Source organism: Salvelinus namaycush, chromosome 28, assembly GCF_016432855.1.
Source record: "Salvelinus namaycush isolate Seneca chromosome 28, SaNama_1.0, whole genome shotgun sequence".
Classification (NCBI taxonomy): Eukaryota; Metazoa; Chordata; class Actinopteri; order Salmoniformes; family Salmonidae; genus Salvelinus; species Salvelinus namaycush.
In genome coordinates this window covers 44,810,501-44,827,809 of record NC_052334.1, presented here as the reverse complement: position 1 = coordinate 44,827,809, position 17,309 = coordinate 44,810,501, and the positions used below count along the sequence as shown (strand labels likewise).

At 43.4% G+C, this 17,309-nt stretch overlaps 1 protein-coding gene across 1 annotated transcript in view; it reads right to left on the bottom strand.

The window, feature by feature from the left end:
• The window catches only part of nid2a (nidogen 2a (osteonidogen)), a 122,854-nt gene that overhangs the window by 6,810 nt on the left and 98,735 nt on the right, over nucleotides 1-17,309 (bottom strand). The window contains exons 18-23 of the mRNA XM_038967376.1: nucleotides 15,524-15,763; nucleotides 14,831-15,067; nucleotides 12,230-12,460; nucleotides 11,779-11,948; nucleotides 11,391-11,520; nucleotides 9,255-9,426 (exon numbers count right to left, since the gene is read on the bottom strand). Coding sequence (XP_038823304.1) covers nucleotides 9,255-9,426; nucleotides 11,391-11,520; nucleotides 11,779-11,948; nucleotides 12,230-12,460; nucleotides 14,831-15,067; nucleotides 15,524-15,763 — 1,180 coding nt within the window. The remainder of the gene's footprint in view (nucleotides 1-9,254; nucleotides 9,427-11,390; nucleotides 11,521-11,778; nucleotides 11,949-12,229; nucleotides 12,461-14,830; nucleotides 15,068-15,523; nucleotides 15,764-17,309) is intronic.

The following is a 17,309-nucleotide window of genomic DNA, read 5'->3' as shown; positions in this document are numbered from 1 at the left end:
AGGAAGGAAACCGCTCAGGGGTTTCCCCATGAAAACTGAGAACTGAGAACATTGTAGATACTACACAATACTAACCTAAATCACAGAGTGAAACGAAGGAAACCTGTACAGAATAAATATATTCCCAAACATGCCTCCTGTTTGCAATAAGACACTAAAGTAAAACTGCAAAAAATTTGGCAAAGAACTTATCTTCATGTCTTGAATACGAAGCGTTTTGTTTGGGGTAAATCCAACCCAACACATCACTGAGTACAACTCTTTTCAACCATGGTGGTGGCTGCATCATGTTATGGGTATGCTTGTAATCGGCAAGGACTAGGAAGTTTGTTTAGGATAAAAATAATCGGAATAGCACAGACAAAATCCCAGAGGAAAACCTGGTTCAGTCTGCTTTCCAACAGACACTGGGAGACAATTTCACCTTTTTAGCAGGACAATAACCTAAAACACAGGGCCAAATATACACTAGAGTTGCTTACCAAGACGACATTAAATGTTCATCAGTGGCCTAGTTACAGTTTTGACTTAAATCGGCTTGAAAATCTATGGCCAACTTGACAGAGCTTGAAGAATTGTAAAAATATTGTACAATCCAGGTGCGAAAAGCTCTTAGAAAGACTCACAGCTGTAATCGCTGCCGAAGATGATAATAACATGTATTGACTCAGGGGTGTGAATACTTATGTAAATGAGATGCAGTAATTCTGTATTTCATTATCAATACATTTGCAATTATGGTGTAATGTGTGTAGGTGGGTGAGAAAAAAAATATTTAATCCATTTTGAATTCATGCTGTAAAACAACAAAATGTGGAATAAGTCAAGGGGTATCAATACTTTCTGAAGGTACTGTATATGTGTAGCTGTAGGTCACGTGTGTTAACTGCAAGTCTGTTTGGATAAAAGTTTATACTTTCTACCCAAATAACCATATGAAAAGTACAACCACGAGAAAAACCTATCAATTTTTAAATGTATTGCCTTTGTCAAAATCAACCTAGTTGCTTTCACAAGAGCTGGGTTAGATTTGAATGCTCTACATGTGTTTAAAATGACTTCGCAACAGCATTGTATTTGTGTAACCCTGAGGGTTGCCAAGAAATCCAGCGCAAATTCACAAACACTATTAACCTCCTACAATTTCACCATCACATAAAGTACCCCCTGGGTCTCGTGCGATACTTCTTGCCACATGATCAGATACTAAAAGGGAGAAATGTAAGCACTCGCTATTATGTTTCAACGGTTTTGACCGACATATGGTTCGCATAAATCCAACTAATCAGACGCAATAATATCTAACATACGTTTATTCTTTCTTATGGATAGGGCTCGCTTTGGGGGTTCGGGATCATATAGGATGGTGCTATTTTTTATCCTATGACATATCTACAAAATCATTAGGGCATAGCAATAACCTACACTGAACAAAAATATAAGAGATTTTGGAAATTAGTCAATTGTAATGAATAGATCAGGCCCTAATCTATGGATTTCACATGACTGGGCAGTGGCGCAGCCATAGGTGGGCCTAGGAGAGCATAGGCCTACCCACTGGGGAGCCAAGACCACCCACTGGGGAGCCAAACCCAGCCAATGAGAATTAGTTTTTCTCCCGCAAAAGGGCTTTATAACAGACATAAATACTCCTCAGCACCCCAACCCTCAGATGAACCCGCAGGTGAAGAAGCCGGATGTGGCAGTCCTGGGCTGGCGTGGTTACACGTGGTCTGCGGTTGTGAGGCCGGTTGGAGGAGGCTTATGGTAGAGAAATGAACATTCAATTCTCTGGCAACATCTCTGTTGGACATTCCTGCAGTCAGCATGCTAATTGCACGCTCCCTCAAAACTTAATACATCTGCGGCATTGTGTTGTGTGACAAAACTGCACATGTGAGAGTGGCCTTTTATTGCCCCCAGCACAAGGTGCACCTGTGTAATGATCATGCTGTTTAATCAACTTCTTGATATGCCACACCTGTCAAGTGGATGGTTATCTTGGCAAAGGAGAAATGCTCACTAACAAAAATGTACAAAAATTGTGCACAACATTTGAGAGTAATAAGCTTTTTCTGTGTATGGAAAAATTCGGGGATATTTTATTTTGGCTCATGAAACATGGGACCAGCACTTTACATGTGGCGTTTATATTTTTGTTCAGTATAAATAATAAAAGAAGATAGATCGCTTGAGTTACTCCAGAGCGAACATAAGTCAATGTATTTGGGAGAAAGGCCAGGTCTTTGGACGTGACTTCGGTGTGATTTTGCGTCGCATGATTGGGCTTCATGATTAACCATGTGCTTTGTGATTTCTGACGCTGGACAGACATGTGCACCCACTCACAGCCAATTCCTCTACCAGATATAAACCCAAATTTAATGTATGGCAAACATCTGCAAACACACACGCAAACACACGCATACATTTTTGCAGACACAAACACACAAGCCTATATCCTAAATACACATAGACAAAGCCCATTTCTCACTCACTCACTCACTCATACACAGTACACACACACTCGTGCACTTGTAGCTGTACTGATTGCTGATCCTGTGGGCCGAGCAGAGCGGGCCAGGAGTTCCTCCAGATGTGGAGTGGGGCTTAGATAGACAGACAGGCTCAGAATGTGTGGTTCCTTAGAGGGAGAGAGGGAGTGGTTGCTTTGGCAATTAGTACGTAAGTAAGCCTTGTACGAGCCAGAAAGGCTCTTGCCCTATGGACCAATCTCCTATTTCTATAGTGTGAGACATCTGGACAGGACACTCCTCCTGTCAGTTTCGCAATACAACTATGTACAGTACCAAAAGTATGTGGATACCTGCTCTCCGAACATCTCATTCCAAAATCATGGGCTTTAACATGGAGTTGGTCCCCAATTTGCTCCACTCTTCTGGGAACGCTTTCCACTAAATGTTGGAACATTGCTGTGGGGACTTGCTTCCATTCAGCCAAAAGAGTATTAGTGAGGTCGGGCACTGATGTTGGGCAATTAGGCTTGGCTCAGTCGGCATTCCAATTCATCCCAAAGGTGTTCGATGGGGCTGAGGTCAGGGCTCTCTGCAGGCCAGTCAAGTTCTTCCACACCAATCTCGATAAACCATTTCTTATGGACCTCAAGTTGTGCACGGGGGCATTGTCATGCTGAAAGGACCTTCCCCAAACTGTTGCCACAAAATTGGAACCACAGAATCGTCTAGAATGTCATTGTATGCTGTAGCGTTAAGATTTCCCTTCACTGGAACTAAGGGGCCTAGCCCGAACCACAAAAAACATTTAGCATTCAGCTGTCCCGTTCTGTGAGTTTGTGTGGCCTACCACTTCGCGGCTGAGCCATTGTTACTCCTAGACATTTACACTTCACAATAATAGTACTTATAGTTGACTGTGGCAGCTCTATCAGGGTAGAAATTTGACGAACTGACTTGTTGGAAAGGTGGCATCCTATGACGGAGCCATGTTGAAAGTCACTGAGCTCTTCAGTAAGGTCATTCTACTGCCAATATTTGTCTATGGAGATTGCTTGGCTGCGTGCTCAATTTTATACACCTGTCAGCAACGGGCGTGATTGAAATCGTCAAATCCACTGATTTGAAGGGGTGTCCACATACTTTTGCATATATAGTGTATAGTTTTGTCATGTTAATAAAGCATTTAGAATTGAATTGCGATAGAGAACGAAAGAGATTGGGAGAGACAGGGCCAGTTTAGATATCTTGATTTTCCCCTTCAGTTCCTATCTCAAATAATTTATCTACCTCCCTCTCTATTTCCGTTTCTGTCTCTGCTTCAATCTGTCTCTTTCTATCCCTCTTTTGCTTTCTCCTTCATCAGTTGACTCCATCCACTGTCAACCTTAGGGTACGTCCCCAATGGCACCCTACTCCCTATACACTCAGTGTACAAAACATTAAGGATACCTGTTCTTTCCATGACAAAAACTGACAAGGTGAATCCAGGTGAAAGCTATGATCCCTTATTGATGTCACTTGTTAAATCCACTTCAAATCAGTGTAGATGAACATGTCTCTGGACCTACTCACTGCCACAGTCATACTCTGGACCTAGTTTTGTCCCATGGAATAAATGTTGTAGATCTTAATGTTTTTCCACATAATCCTGGACTATCGGACCACCATTTTATTACGTTTGCAATCGCAACAAATAATCTGCTCAGACCCCAACCAAGGAGCATCAAAAGTCGTGCTATAAATTCTCAGACAACACAAAAATTCCTTGATGCCCTTCCAGACTCCTTCTGCCTACCCAAGGACGTCAGAGGACAAAAATCAGTTAACCACTTAACTGAGGAACTCAATTTAACCTTGCGCAATACCCTAGATGCAGTTGCACCCCTAAAAACGAAAAACATTTGTCATAAGAAACTAGCTCCCTGGTATACAGAAAATACCCGAGCTTTGAAGCAAGCTTCCAGAAAATTGGAACGGAAATGGCGCCACACCAAACTGGAAGTCTTCCGACTAGCTTGGAAAGACAGTACCGTGCAGTACCGAAGAGCCCTCACTGCTGCTCGATCATCCTACTTTTCCAACTTAATCGAGGAAAATAAGAACAATCCAAAATTTCTCTTTGATACTGTTGCAAAGCTAACTAAAAAGCAGCATTCCCCAAGAGAGGATGGCTTTCACTTCAGCAGTAATAAATTCATGAACTTCTTTGAGGAAAAGATCATGACCATTAGAAAGCAAATTACGGACTCCTCTTTGAATCTGCGTATTCCTCCAGGGCTTAGCTGTCCTGGATCTGCACAGCTCTGCCAGGGCCTGGGATCGGGAGAGACACTTAAGTGTTTTAGTACTATATCTCTTGACACAATGATGAAAATAATCATGGCCTCTAAACCTTCAAGCTGCATACTGGATCCTATTCCTACTAAACTACTGAAAGAGCTGCTTCCTGTGCTTGGCCCTCCTATGTTGAACATAATAAACAGCTCTCTATCCACCGGATGTGTACCAAACTCACTAAAAGTGGCAGTAATAAAGCCTCTCTTGAAAAAGCCAAACCTTGACCCGGAAAATATAAAAAACTATCGGCCTATATCGAATCTTCCATTCCTCTCAAAAATTTTAGAAAAAGCTGTTGCGCAGCAACTCACTGCCTTCCTGAAGACAAACAATGTATACGAAATGCTTCAGTCTGGTTTTAGACCCCATCATAGCACTGAGACTGCACTTGTGAAGGTGGTAAATGACCTTTTAATGGCGTTAGACCGAGGCTCTGCATCTGTCCTCGTGCTACTAGACCTTAGTGCTGCCTTTGACACCATCGATCACCACATTCTTTTGGAGAGACTGGAAACCCAAATTGGTCTACACGGACAAGTTCTGGCCCGGTTTAGATCTTACCTGTCGGAAAGATATCAGTTTGTCTCTGTGAATGGTTTGTCCTCTGACAAATCAACTGTACATTTCGGTGTTCCTCAAGGTTCCGTTTTAGGACCACTATTGTTTTCACTATATATTTTACCTCTTGGGGATGTTATTCGAAAACATAATGTTAACTTTCACTGCTATGCGGATGACACACAGCTGTACATTTCAATGAAACATGGTGAAGCCCCAAAATTGCCCTCGCTAGAAGCCTGTGTTTCAGACATAAGGAAGTGGATGGCTGAAAACTTTCTACTTTTAAACTCGGACAAAACAGAGATGCTTGTTCTAGGTCCCAAGAAACAAAGAGATCTTCTGTTAAATCTGACAATTAATCTTGATGGTTGTAAAGTCGTCTCAAATAAAACTGTGAAGGACCTCGGCGTTACTCTTGACCCTGATCTCTCTTTTGACGAACATATCAAGACTGTTTCAAGGACAGCTTTTTTCCATCTACGTAAAATTGCAAAAATCAGACATTTTCTGTCCAAAAATGATGCAGGAAAATTAATCCATGCATTTGTTACTTATAGGTTAGACTACTGCAATGCTCTACTTTCCGGCTACCCGGATAAAGCACTAAATAAACTTCAGTTAGTGCTAAATACGGCTGCTAGAATCCTGACTAGAACCAAGAAATTTGATCATATTACTCCAGTGCTAGCTTCCCTACACTGGCTTCCTGTTAAGGCAAGGGCTGATTTCAAGGTTTTACTGTTAACCTATAAAGCGTTACATGGGCTTGCTCCTACCTATCTTTCCGAGTTGGTCCTGCCGTACATACCTATACGTACGCTACGGTCACAAGACGCAGGCCTCCTAATTGTCCCTAGAATTTCTAAGCAAACAGCGGGAGGCAGGGCTTTCTCCTATAGATCTCCATTTTTATGGAACGGTCTGCCTACCCATGTGAGAGACGCAGACTCGGTCTCAACCTTTAAGTCTTTACTGAAGACTTATCTCTTCAGTAGGTCATATGATTGAGTGTAGTCTGGCCCAGGAGTGTGAAGGTGAACGGAAAGGCTCTGGAGCAACGAACCGCCCTTGCTGTCTCTGCCTGGCCGGTTCCCCTCTCTCCACTGGGATTCTCTGCCTCTAACCCTATTACAGGGGCTGAGTCACTGGCTTACTGGTGCTCTTTCATGCTGTCCCTAGGAGGGATGCGTCACTTGAGTGGGTTGAGTTACTGACGTGATCTTCCTGTCTGGGTTGGCGCCCCCCCTTGGTTTGTGCTGTGGTGGAGATCTTTGTGGGCTATACTCGGCCTTGTCTCAGGATTGTAAGTTGGTGGTTGAAGATATCCCTCTAGTGGTGCGGGGGCTGTGCTTTGGCAAAGTGGGTGGGGTTATATCCTTCCTGTTTGGCCCTGTCCGGGGGTATCTTCGGATGGGGCCACAGTGTCTCCTGACCGCTTCTGTCTCAGCCTCCAGTATTTATGCTGCAGTAGTTTATGTGTCGGGGGGCTAGGGTCAGTTGGTTATACCTGGAGTACTTCTCCTGTCTTATCCAGTGTCCTGTGTGAATTTAAGTATGCTCTCTCTAATTCTCTCGTTCTCTCTTTCTTTCTCTCTCTCTGAGAACCTGAGCCCTAGGACCATACGTCACGGCAAACCGGGCATGATGACTCCTTGCTGTCCCCAGTCCACCTGGCCTTGCTGCTGTTCCAGTTTCAACTGCTCTGCCTGCGGTTATGGAACCCCTACCTGTCCCAGACCTGCTGCTTTCAACTCTTAATGATCGGCTATGAAAAGCCAACTGACTTTTATTCCTGATTATTATTTGACCATGCTTGTCATTTATGAACATTTTGAAAATCTTGGCTCTCTCTAATTCTCTCCTTCTCTCTTTCTTTCTCTCTCTCGGAGGACCTGAGCCCTAGGACCATACGTCAGGACTACCGGGCATGATGACTCCTTGCTGTCCCCAGTCCGCCTGGCCTTGCTGCTATTCCAGTTTCAACTGTTCTGCCTGCGGTTATGGAACCGCCACCTGTCCCAGACCTGCTGTTTTCAACTCTTAATGATCGGCTATGAAAAGCCAACTGAAAATTATTTATGATTATTATTTGACCATGCTTGTCACTTATGAACATTTTGAACATCTTGGCATAGTTCTGTTATAATCTCCACCCGGCACAGCCAGAAGAGGACTGGCCACCCCTCATAGCCTGGTTCCTCTCTAGGTTTCTTCCTAGGTTTTGGCCTTTCTAGGGAGTTTTTCCTAGCCACCGTGCTTCTACACCTGCATTGCTTGCTGTTTGGGGTTTTAGGCTGGGTTTCTGTACAGCACTTCGAGATATTAGCTGATGTACGAAGGGCTCTATAAAATAAACTTGATTGATTGATTGATTGTGTATGTGTGCCATTCAGAGGGTGAATGGGCAAGACAAAAGATTGAAGTGCCTTTGAACAGGGTATGAGAATAGGTGCGAGGCTCACCGGTTTGTGTCAAGAACCGCAACGCTGCTGGGTTTTTCACACTCAACAGTTTTGCATGTGTATCAAGAATGGTCCACCACCCAAAGGACATCCAGACTATTGACACAACTGTGGGAAGATTGAGTCAACATGGGCCAGCATCCCTGTGGAACGCTTTCCACACCTTGTAGACTCCATGCCCTGATGAATTGAAGCTGTTCTGAGGGCAAAAGGGGGGTATAGACTGAGTATACCTAATGTTTGGTATACTCAGTGTATAGTGTACTACATTTGACCAGAGCCCTATGGAACCTGGTCAAAAGTAGTACACTATATGGGAAATAGGGTGCCATTTGGGACGCACCCCATCCTTCCTCTGCCTCCCTCAGTGAGTGTTGATGTGCAGAGAGTGTATTGTCAGTAAGCACATCACAGGAAGACAGCCGGGCCACAGGAAATGAAGCCTAATTAACGTGGCTATTAATTCAAGGAGAAGGGGAATTCCCCGACTCAAATGAAACACACACATGCTGATGCAAAGGCATACACATTAGTGCAAAGACAAACACACACACACATAGATGTCAACAACAAAAAACACACACTTAAGTAAAGACACACACTCACTTAAAGGCACACACACACGCACACTTAAAGACACTCCCGCACACACACAACCTGGATCTGACAGGGTAGGGTAGCCTGCTCCTAAGGGACCACCTGAAGTACACTTCTTGCCTCAGAAGAGATATCTTAGTGAGGCTGGGTTTTGTTTGGAGCTGATGAGGTCAGAGTGAGATTACCTCCCAAAAAACTGTGACCCTTGACCTCAGGGTCTCCCGAGGCCGCCCTTGTCTCACTAACGTGAGTCAGTGTCCCAAATTGCACCCTATTCCCTACATACTGCACTACTTTTCACAAGGACCCTATGGACCCTAAACAACAGTAGTGGAACATATAGAGAATAGGGTGCCATTTGGGATGCAGCCTTAAGATTAGTGTGGGAGTTGGAAAACATCCACCTCCAGTTCTGTTTTGATTTCTTCCAGTCACCCTATAGCTCGTCAAACGCCTTTCCACTGAACAGCTTATGACTTTCGGGAAAATCTACTTTTGGTCAGAGATGTTATGATGTTGTGAAAGCAGTGGTGCAGTAACTGAACTCTGAACATAAGACAGCCATGGCCGATAGTCACTGCTATGTAGAAAACCAACCGGTACATTTCCTGTATGTTCTCAAAAAGTTATGTTTTATTCTAGAGTAAAAAAGTGAGAATAGTAGACATGCTGACTTGACTAATATACTGTAAAACCTAAACTATTGGGAGCGCACATTAATGTGCAAGTACACTTTCTTTATTACATGATGTATTTTTGTGTTAATGTGCACACCACTGTGAGAGATTTTGACATGACCCACTTTGAACCTCAACCTTACCCAGTGGAAGAGTCCACTATGATAGCACGGGGGTTGACCATGTCAGTGTCGAAGAGAGTCTGTCTCCCGCTGCCGTCCAGGTTAGCACGTTCGATCTTGTCCGGCGTGCTATCCACCCAGAACATGGCCCTGCGCACCACGTCCACCGCCAAGCCCTCTGGACTGGTTAGACCTATGGACAATGGACAGTCATAAAGGTTATTCAGTTGAACATACTGTAGTAAATACCTGAAATGTAAATGTAGTCAGTTATCTGTGAAGGTGACTGCGGTAACTCTGGTTGCAGAGTGTGTGTTATCTGTGCTGGCTGTGTGATATGCCCTTGTTGTCTGTGTTACCAGTGGGTGTGAGTCAGTGTTTCCATTAGCTGGTAATAGTCGGCTTTTGGGCATATAAAAAAAAAAAGCTGATAAATAAAATTGGTAACGGCTAATTGTCAGAGAGAAGATAGAAAAACATAGCTAAATTTTAGCCTATTCATTGATGGAAATACCCGTTGATGTACACACTTATCGGCCTATGGAATTAAATTGCTGCATGTGTATATTTGTTATGTACTAACTTATCACAAGCGCACAGCATACAGATACAGAGCCTTTTAGCAAAACATTTCAGACAGCGCTTTTATAAGCCCAATCATTGCGCAACAATTCTAAATGCAACCCTGTTAAAATCATTTTTGGCCCACGATTAAAAAGAGCTACTATTTTTATTTCTCTACTGGTAATTGAAACCCGCTTCCCATTCGCCATTCAAATGCTTCATCAGCCGCGTCACACACCACTTTGCAATGAGCTGGAGGTAGTATGCATTTTGAGAACATATAGCTGCTTTACTACATATTATGAGTCATGTTTTACCTTGCTTCAAAGTAGCCTAAGCAAAATCCGACCATATCCGTGGAGGCAATTATTTTAAAAAGAGCCTAATTCATGTTCTATTGGCTTTCTTTCTTTGTCCGTTAGCCAAACGCACATTTGCGCGTAGCCTACTGCCTTGTGTGTACTGCTGCGCTAATAATGTTACGAAACAATAGTTTATCAACATTTTAAGCTGAACGTTCTGATCTGTTGCATCAGATTCATAGCTTTTTTTAAAAACTGGTTGTATGGATTTGGGATCTATCGCCCCACAAATGCCCCAGAGTCTGTTTTGGCTATTTCTATCTCGACAAGCTAACCAATAGAATAGGTACATTTAGGGGATAGTAGATTGACATAGGCTCATTGGCAGCGTGTTTACAAGGCTAGGGGAAGCTAAGCTTTCCCTAAGTAAATTGAATTAAATTGCCAAAATGATATAGCCTAATTAGCCTACTCCTGTCTATACATATAAATAAATATATAAATAAAATCATTCAAAATAGGCTACTAAAGCATGATTTTGGCCACAGAGCATCATTAGCCTTAAAAAAAAATACGTTTGGGATTGTTTTAAATCGCATTACCTGCAGTCAGAAGGAAAGGCAGAGTGCACAATTTAGACAGTGAGCACGCGCAGCAAATACCTAATAAATTATTGTTGAGTTGCGACTGTCAGTGAAAAGTAGAGAGGCCCAGCCAGGCATAAAGCAATATTTCAAAATTAAATCGCAGAAAAACATAGTTTGGAAAGCAAATGGCTATTGCTGTAAGGACAATGAAAATATGAATCTTAATTGAGCGAACAACAGTAGGCCTATAGCATCTTATTGGCACCAGCAGAGAGCATCGGCCATATCCCTAGTGAGTGCACACTGCACATATTCACCCTCTATCATTGTTGGGTCAGTGCCTCTTAAAAGTTTTGTTTTTGGACAATCATCTCTTCCTCCAGCTGGACGTATTCTATTTGTGTCTCCCCTTCACATAGGCCTATTATATGGACAACGTCGTTTTGATTGATCTCTAATTTTTCATATTAAAAAAGATTCCGCTAACGTCTCCAGTCATATGAAGTAGAATTGCATGAAATGTGTTTTTCCCGTGCAATGAAAGAAGAAACATATCTGATATAGCCCAGGCCTCTACGCTATACGCAGCCATGCGTTGAACAGTCTTTTTTACGAACGGTGATTGAGTTATATTATTAGCCTAAATAATAACGTAAAATGTTCGGGGCCACATTTTCATATTGGAAACCCTGGTGTAAGTGTACCTGTGTTGATGAGAGTCTCAGGCTCGGCCCCAGGCTCCAGTCTGGCTCTGTTGATGGTCCTGCCTGCCAGGTCGGTCCAGTACACCTTCTTCTCCCTGCAGTCATAGTCGATGCCCACCACAATGGAGCCCTGTGGAGAGACACATACATTTTACACTTACAGTCTACCAGTTCAACACATGTTGTACCTTAGCCACAATCAGAACACGTGACACAAAACTATATGAATCTACAAATACAGTGGTGAGTGCCGTGAACTTCACATAATGCCTAGAAAGAACACTGAGGAATTGTGAATGGCTGACATACAATGAGCTGTTCAATAGTACAAACTCTACATTAAGCTCTTGTAATGACTAGTATGGAGTAGCCTAGTGTTCTTCCTTACATGCAGAGCCAGTAGTGTAGAGGAGCGCTCCGAGTCCATGAGTGTGCCATTGAGAGGCAGTGCCCCAATCTGCTGTCCCTGGGCATACAGGAGGGAGGTGCCTGAGGGGGGCGGGGTCACATCAGGGCGAGGCAGAGGGTGCATGGTGGGAGGGGCTACAGTGGGGACACCTGTAGATGGTGGGTGAGAAGAAGGAAGAAAGTCAGGATAAAACACTGACAGATATACTGTATTAGAAGTTGTTAATTAACCTACCTGTGTAGATAACGAATGAACTAAATGATACCTCACATTATCATAATTCAAATGTTCCCCCCAAACCTCAAGTTAACATCAGCAAATGTTTATACAGTTTAAGATACATGTCACAGATTAGCATTCAACATTTAATCCTACAGTACAAACTTGAAAATGTGAAAAGATGACCAGCAGCGCCAGTAACGTCACTCACAGGCAGGCTTGACCACGTCGTGCGAGCGCGTCCCAGCCACCTCGCGGCCGTCCCGGTCCACGCACCAACAGTAGCTGCTGTCGCCGTAGCACTGGATGGGGTTGAACTGCCCCTGGGGGTCGCACTGGGGCAGGTAGTGGTGGGGCTCGGGCAGGCCCCCGTAGTGGTCCACCAGGCTGGCCCGCCAACGCTCGCACACCGTCTCCGGCCGCTGGGTGGGGGGCACTACCGCTGAGGGAGAGAGGGGGGCAGAGGGAGAGGGCACATGGGTCATATACAGTACAGGGCTAGGAGAAACTCAGGTATTTTTTTTCTTGAATTAATTAACTTTATTTGAATAATCCCAAATAGATGGTTTATAGATGTTCAGTAAGTGTTCAACTTACTAACTACTACAAACCCTAACCTTAACCCTTAACCTAAACTTAACCCGAACCCTGATCTTAACCTTTACCCTAACTGTAACCCTGGCAAGCAGTTGCATATCAACAGTTGCAGTTGATTGTTTGCTGATAGTGCGAGCATCTATGGATCATCTTTAGGGGACTAGCCAAATAAAGTGTCACTGAAAGTAATTAGTTCTGTTGTCCTGCACCAAGGGTCCCGTGTGGCTCAGTTGGGAGAGCAAGGCGCTTGCAACCCCATGGTTGTGGATTCGATTCCCACATGGGACCAATATGAAAAAAGTCTGAAAATGTATGAACTCACTACTACTAAATGACTAAAATGTCAATCATCACATCAGGACACCAATTGATCATTGAATTATGACCAAAGCTTCAAAGTATGTGGATGGTTCGTACACTCTTCTTTCACAGGGTCCTTTCTATGACTAAGTAAGCTGTCAACACTTGCAGTGAATCTGACTGCATGCACAGTCACTTCAAAATCTAAATAAACACCCTGACAACGAAAAGCAAACTAATAAGAAAAACAGACTAAGGTTTGACGCAATGTGAGCTCTAAAGACGATGGGCTCGATTCAGATCAAATCCGCTTTAGCCAACACCACATAGCGGTTGTTTTGACAGTGTGAAGGTGGAACACCTCGATTAAAATGATAGAAATCCCCATTATTTTCTTTCATGATTTTTCAATTTGAGCGTAATTATTTCTGTACATCCTACACTTTCTCATTCTGAACTTCTAACGCCTGTGGCTTAGTGGCAATGATCGCAAGAGCAGCTGCTCACCAACGCAGTTGCACCTCCGCCACGCCAAATCAGCTGCTATGTGAGTGTCTGCTATCACCAGTTAATGCTTGATCTTATTAAATCTAGGGCTACGTTTGTACATGTATGCTGTACAACTAACCTACCTAGCTCACATTGTGAAAAGTCAGTCTCTGAAGATGAGACAATATTATAAACAACTCTGGTCAGGAATGTGTAAATAGCCAGAGTTAAGTGTAGTGCTTCATCAGTAATGCCTACATTTACATTGTGAAACGCTATTATGACTCCGGTAGAAATCACCCATTGCCTTTTTAAGGGCCGTCCAATGGCTGTGGACTCTGTGACTCTTCAGTTGTATTATGGGTAGTAGATAAGCGTTCCAGCTGATAGTGATGAGAGGTGAGCTGACCCCGCAAGCGTTTACAGGTCTGGGACAGGAGAAGGTGATCTATGACCCTGGGGGGGCCCGTGTAAGGGCAAGAAATCAAATCAATCCTCCTGGTCACGTTTCTGTCTCTCCTCTACTACATATACACACATACTCACACACACACACACTCAGTCTCGTTCACGTATGCATGGACGTGCATGTACACATACACACACACACTCCAGCGTGGTATGTCTGACCCCTTACACACTCATCAGTCTATTTCACACACATGCACACCTGTACACATGCACACACACACACACACTCACCCCCCCCCTCCTGTCACCTACCCACTTGTATACATTCTTACGGATTTTCAAGTGTTTACTTTATCAAATCCACCTTGATAACGTGCTTTCAGGGGCACTTAAAACATACCACTTTAGGTTAAACGGCCAAGTATTTTTTTTTGTTATCTCTGAAACTGTTAAAAATATGACCGAATGTTCAATTTTTTTCCAACTCAAGACTCCTACACAGACACAAAAAATATGTTTTTTGAGAAGAGAGAAGAGCACACATTGGGCACAGTGTAGAAGAAGCAGTGGTTCGGCAGGAAAACCATGGGCGAACCACATCACTGACCTACCTCCTCCGCCTAACAATATAGACCTGACCGCGTGACGTGGCACCATTTACTCGATTCAAATGAAAGTGATTACTCATACGCAATGAGGAGCTGAGCTGGGGCTTTACAGGGCGTAACACATTATTGGTGCCTAACCTTTTAACGATTCCATTGTGTTTAGCTGTATTACATATCAACAGTGCCTGCTGCCTGGCTTTAATTCTAAACCTAGAGAAAATCTCATATGTGTCTAAGCTGGCCACATGAGGCAGATTGCATTGCAGCATGAACCTCTAGTTGTGTGTGTGTGTGTGTGTGTGTGTGTGTGGTCTTCCAATTAGTGGTGTTTATGCATGTGTATTAGTGTATACAGGTGTGTTGTGTGTACGTCAAATGTATGCACGACACACGTAAACTCATCTCACCTGGTTCATCACAGTTAGGTTGCGATGTACCGGGTGGTTTCCTGGTCCCTGCCCTCTCCTGCCCCCTGCTGTCCACACACCAGCAGTGTCCTGTAGCGCCATGGCACTGCAGGGCTCTGTATTGACCCTGCTCATCACACTGAGGTACAAAGGCCCCGTCAACATTCCCCTCGGGACTGGTTGTCTGCAGACTGTCTCTCTGGTGTTCGCAATGAGTCTTGGGCCTCTCCGGGTGATCTGTAGAGGCAGGTAAGGGGTTATTGACAGTTGTAATTCTACTAGCTTAAACTCACATGCTTGCAATTGCCTGGCCAGAAAGCAAACACATTTACTCGAGTGGGCAAAATTAGGCACATGCCATCTTAATGACGTCGTTGTCTGGTGTATATTGTTTTTCTGGTTGACACAATGTCATATAACTACATTACAACCAACTAGACTCTTATGTCCAGGTAAAGATGGCTATTTCATGATCACATCAAGACATCTTTTGGTTGTTATTACCAGATTACAACCAGTATACAACCTGACCATGACATCATAAAAGTCGTCATAAGGACTTTATTGTAACCAGTTTTTCCCACTGGTTATAGCTAGTTGTTCTGAACAAACAAGTACCCTTTACAGACGATATTACAGAGACAACATGGATATTACTGTTATTATCTGTAATGTGTTTAGCATTAAACTTACCTGGTTCATCACAGTTAGGCTGGCCAGTGCTGGGTCCTTTCCTGGTCCCTGCTCTCTCCTGCCCCCTGCTGTCCACACACCAGCAATGTCCTGTAGAACCGTGGCACTGCAGGGCTCTGTATTGACCCTGCTCATCGCACTCAGGCACAAAGACCCCCGGGATAGGGTACCCCTCAGGACTGATTGTCTGGACACTGTCTCTCTGGTGTTCACAATGAGTCTTGGGCCTCTCAGGACGATCTGTAGAGACAGGTAAGGGGTTCAACCAGGTCATAGTTTAAACTATTGTTTTTATGTATTTAGGCTTTTTTAGTTTTTTTTAACAAAATTTGTATCGCCACATGCAATTCGTAACAAAGGTAATGCTGGAATAACCGATTTTGCGACTGGTCATGGCAAATAACTGTCGGTCTCACGGTAATTGACATAAACCAGGGCGGCAGGGTAGCCTAGTGGTTAGAGCGTTGGACTAGTAACCAAAAGGTTGCAAGTTCAAATCCCCGAGCTGACAAAGTACAAATCTGTCATTCTGCCCCTGAACAGGCCGTTAACCCACTGTTCCTAGGCTGTCATTGAAAATAAGAATTTGTTCTTAACTGACTTGCCTAGTTAAATAAAGGTAAAAAAAACATTTAGCATCTCCTGATGTCGAATAAATCCATGTAATATAGCCTGCACCTTCACAATAAATCCATTATTTATTTTAGACAGGTCTAAAAAAGCATGATGTCACGCCCTGACCTTAGTTATCTTTGTTTTCTTTATTATTTTGGTTAGGTCAGGGTGTGACGAGGGTGGTATGTGTGTTTTTGTCTGGTCTAGGGTTTTTGTATGTCTAGGTTGTGTGTGTAGTCTAGGCATACATAGGTCTATGGTGGCCTGGATTGGTTCCCAATCAGAGGCAGCTGTTTATCGTTGTCTCTGATTGGGGATCCTATTTAGGTTGCCATTTTCCAGTTTGGTTTGTGGGTGACTGTCTATGTTGATGTTGCATGTCTGCACTTGTTATTATTAGCGGCACATTCGTTTGTTATTTTGTTTTGGTGTTCTTTCGTTGTCATTAAAACCTTTTCTCAATAGGGGGTGCTGTTTTCACTTTGTAAAAATTTCGTTCCCAAATTAAACTGCCTCGTACTCAATTCTTGCTCGTACAATATGCATATTATTATTACTATTGGATAGAAAACACTCTCTAGTTTCTAAAACCGTTTGAATTATATCTGTGAGTAAAACAGAACTCAAGTTGGAGCAAACTTCCTGTGAGGAAGTGAGAAATCTGAAATCAGGCAGGCTGTTCTAGGGTCAGTTTATTAATTTGCATGTCTTCTATTGGTCGACATGCACTGCATACGCCTTCCCCTAGATGTCAGCAAATAGTGAGAATTGGAATGGAGTTGCTAGGCAGATCTGAGGCCATATAAGGGCTCTTGGAACCGGGGGTGCACTCTTTTCAACATTCGCCATGACGCAAGACAGACCTCAGGATGGCGTTCTGGAAAGCTCCCGTTATAGGCCTTAGATATATCCGGCTCTGATTTTATTCGATATAGGTGTTAAGAACGTCATAATGTAGTTATTTTAAACCGAGTTATATCATTTTATATCAGTATATTGCGATTTTCGGAATTTTCTTTGTGCTGCGTTATAGTGAGTTGGGCACGTCTTCGCCACATGGCTAATGTTTACTGCTAATTCCAAAGTTGAAGGCGACAATCTACAACCGAGCAACGATTCTTCTGGACAAAGGACAACTTGCCCAAGATTCTGATGAAAGCTCATCAAAAAG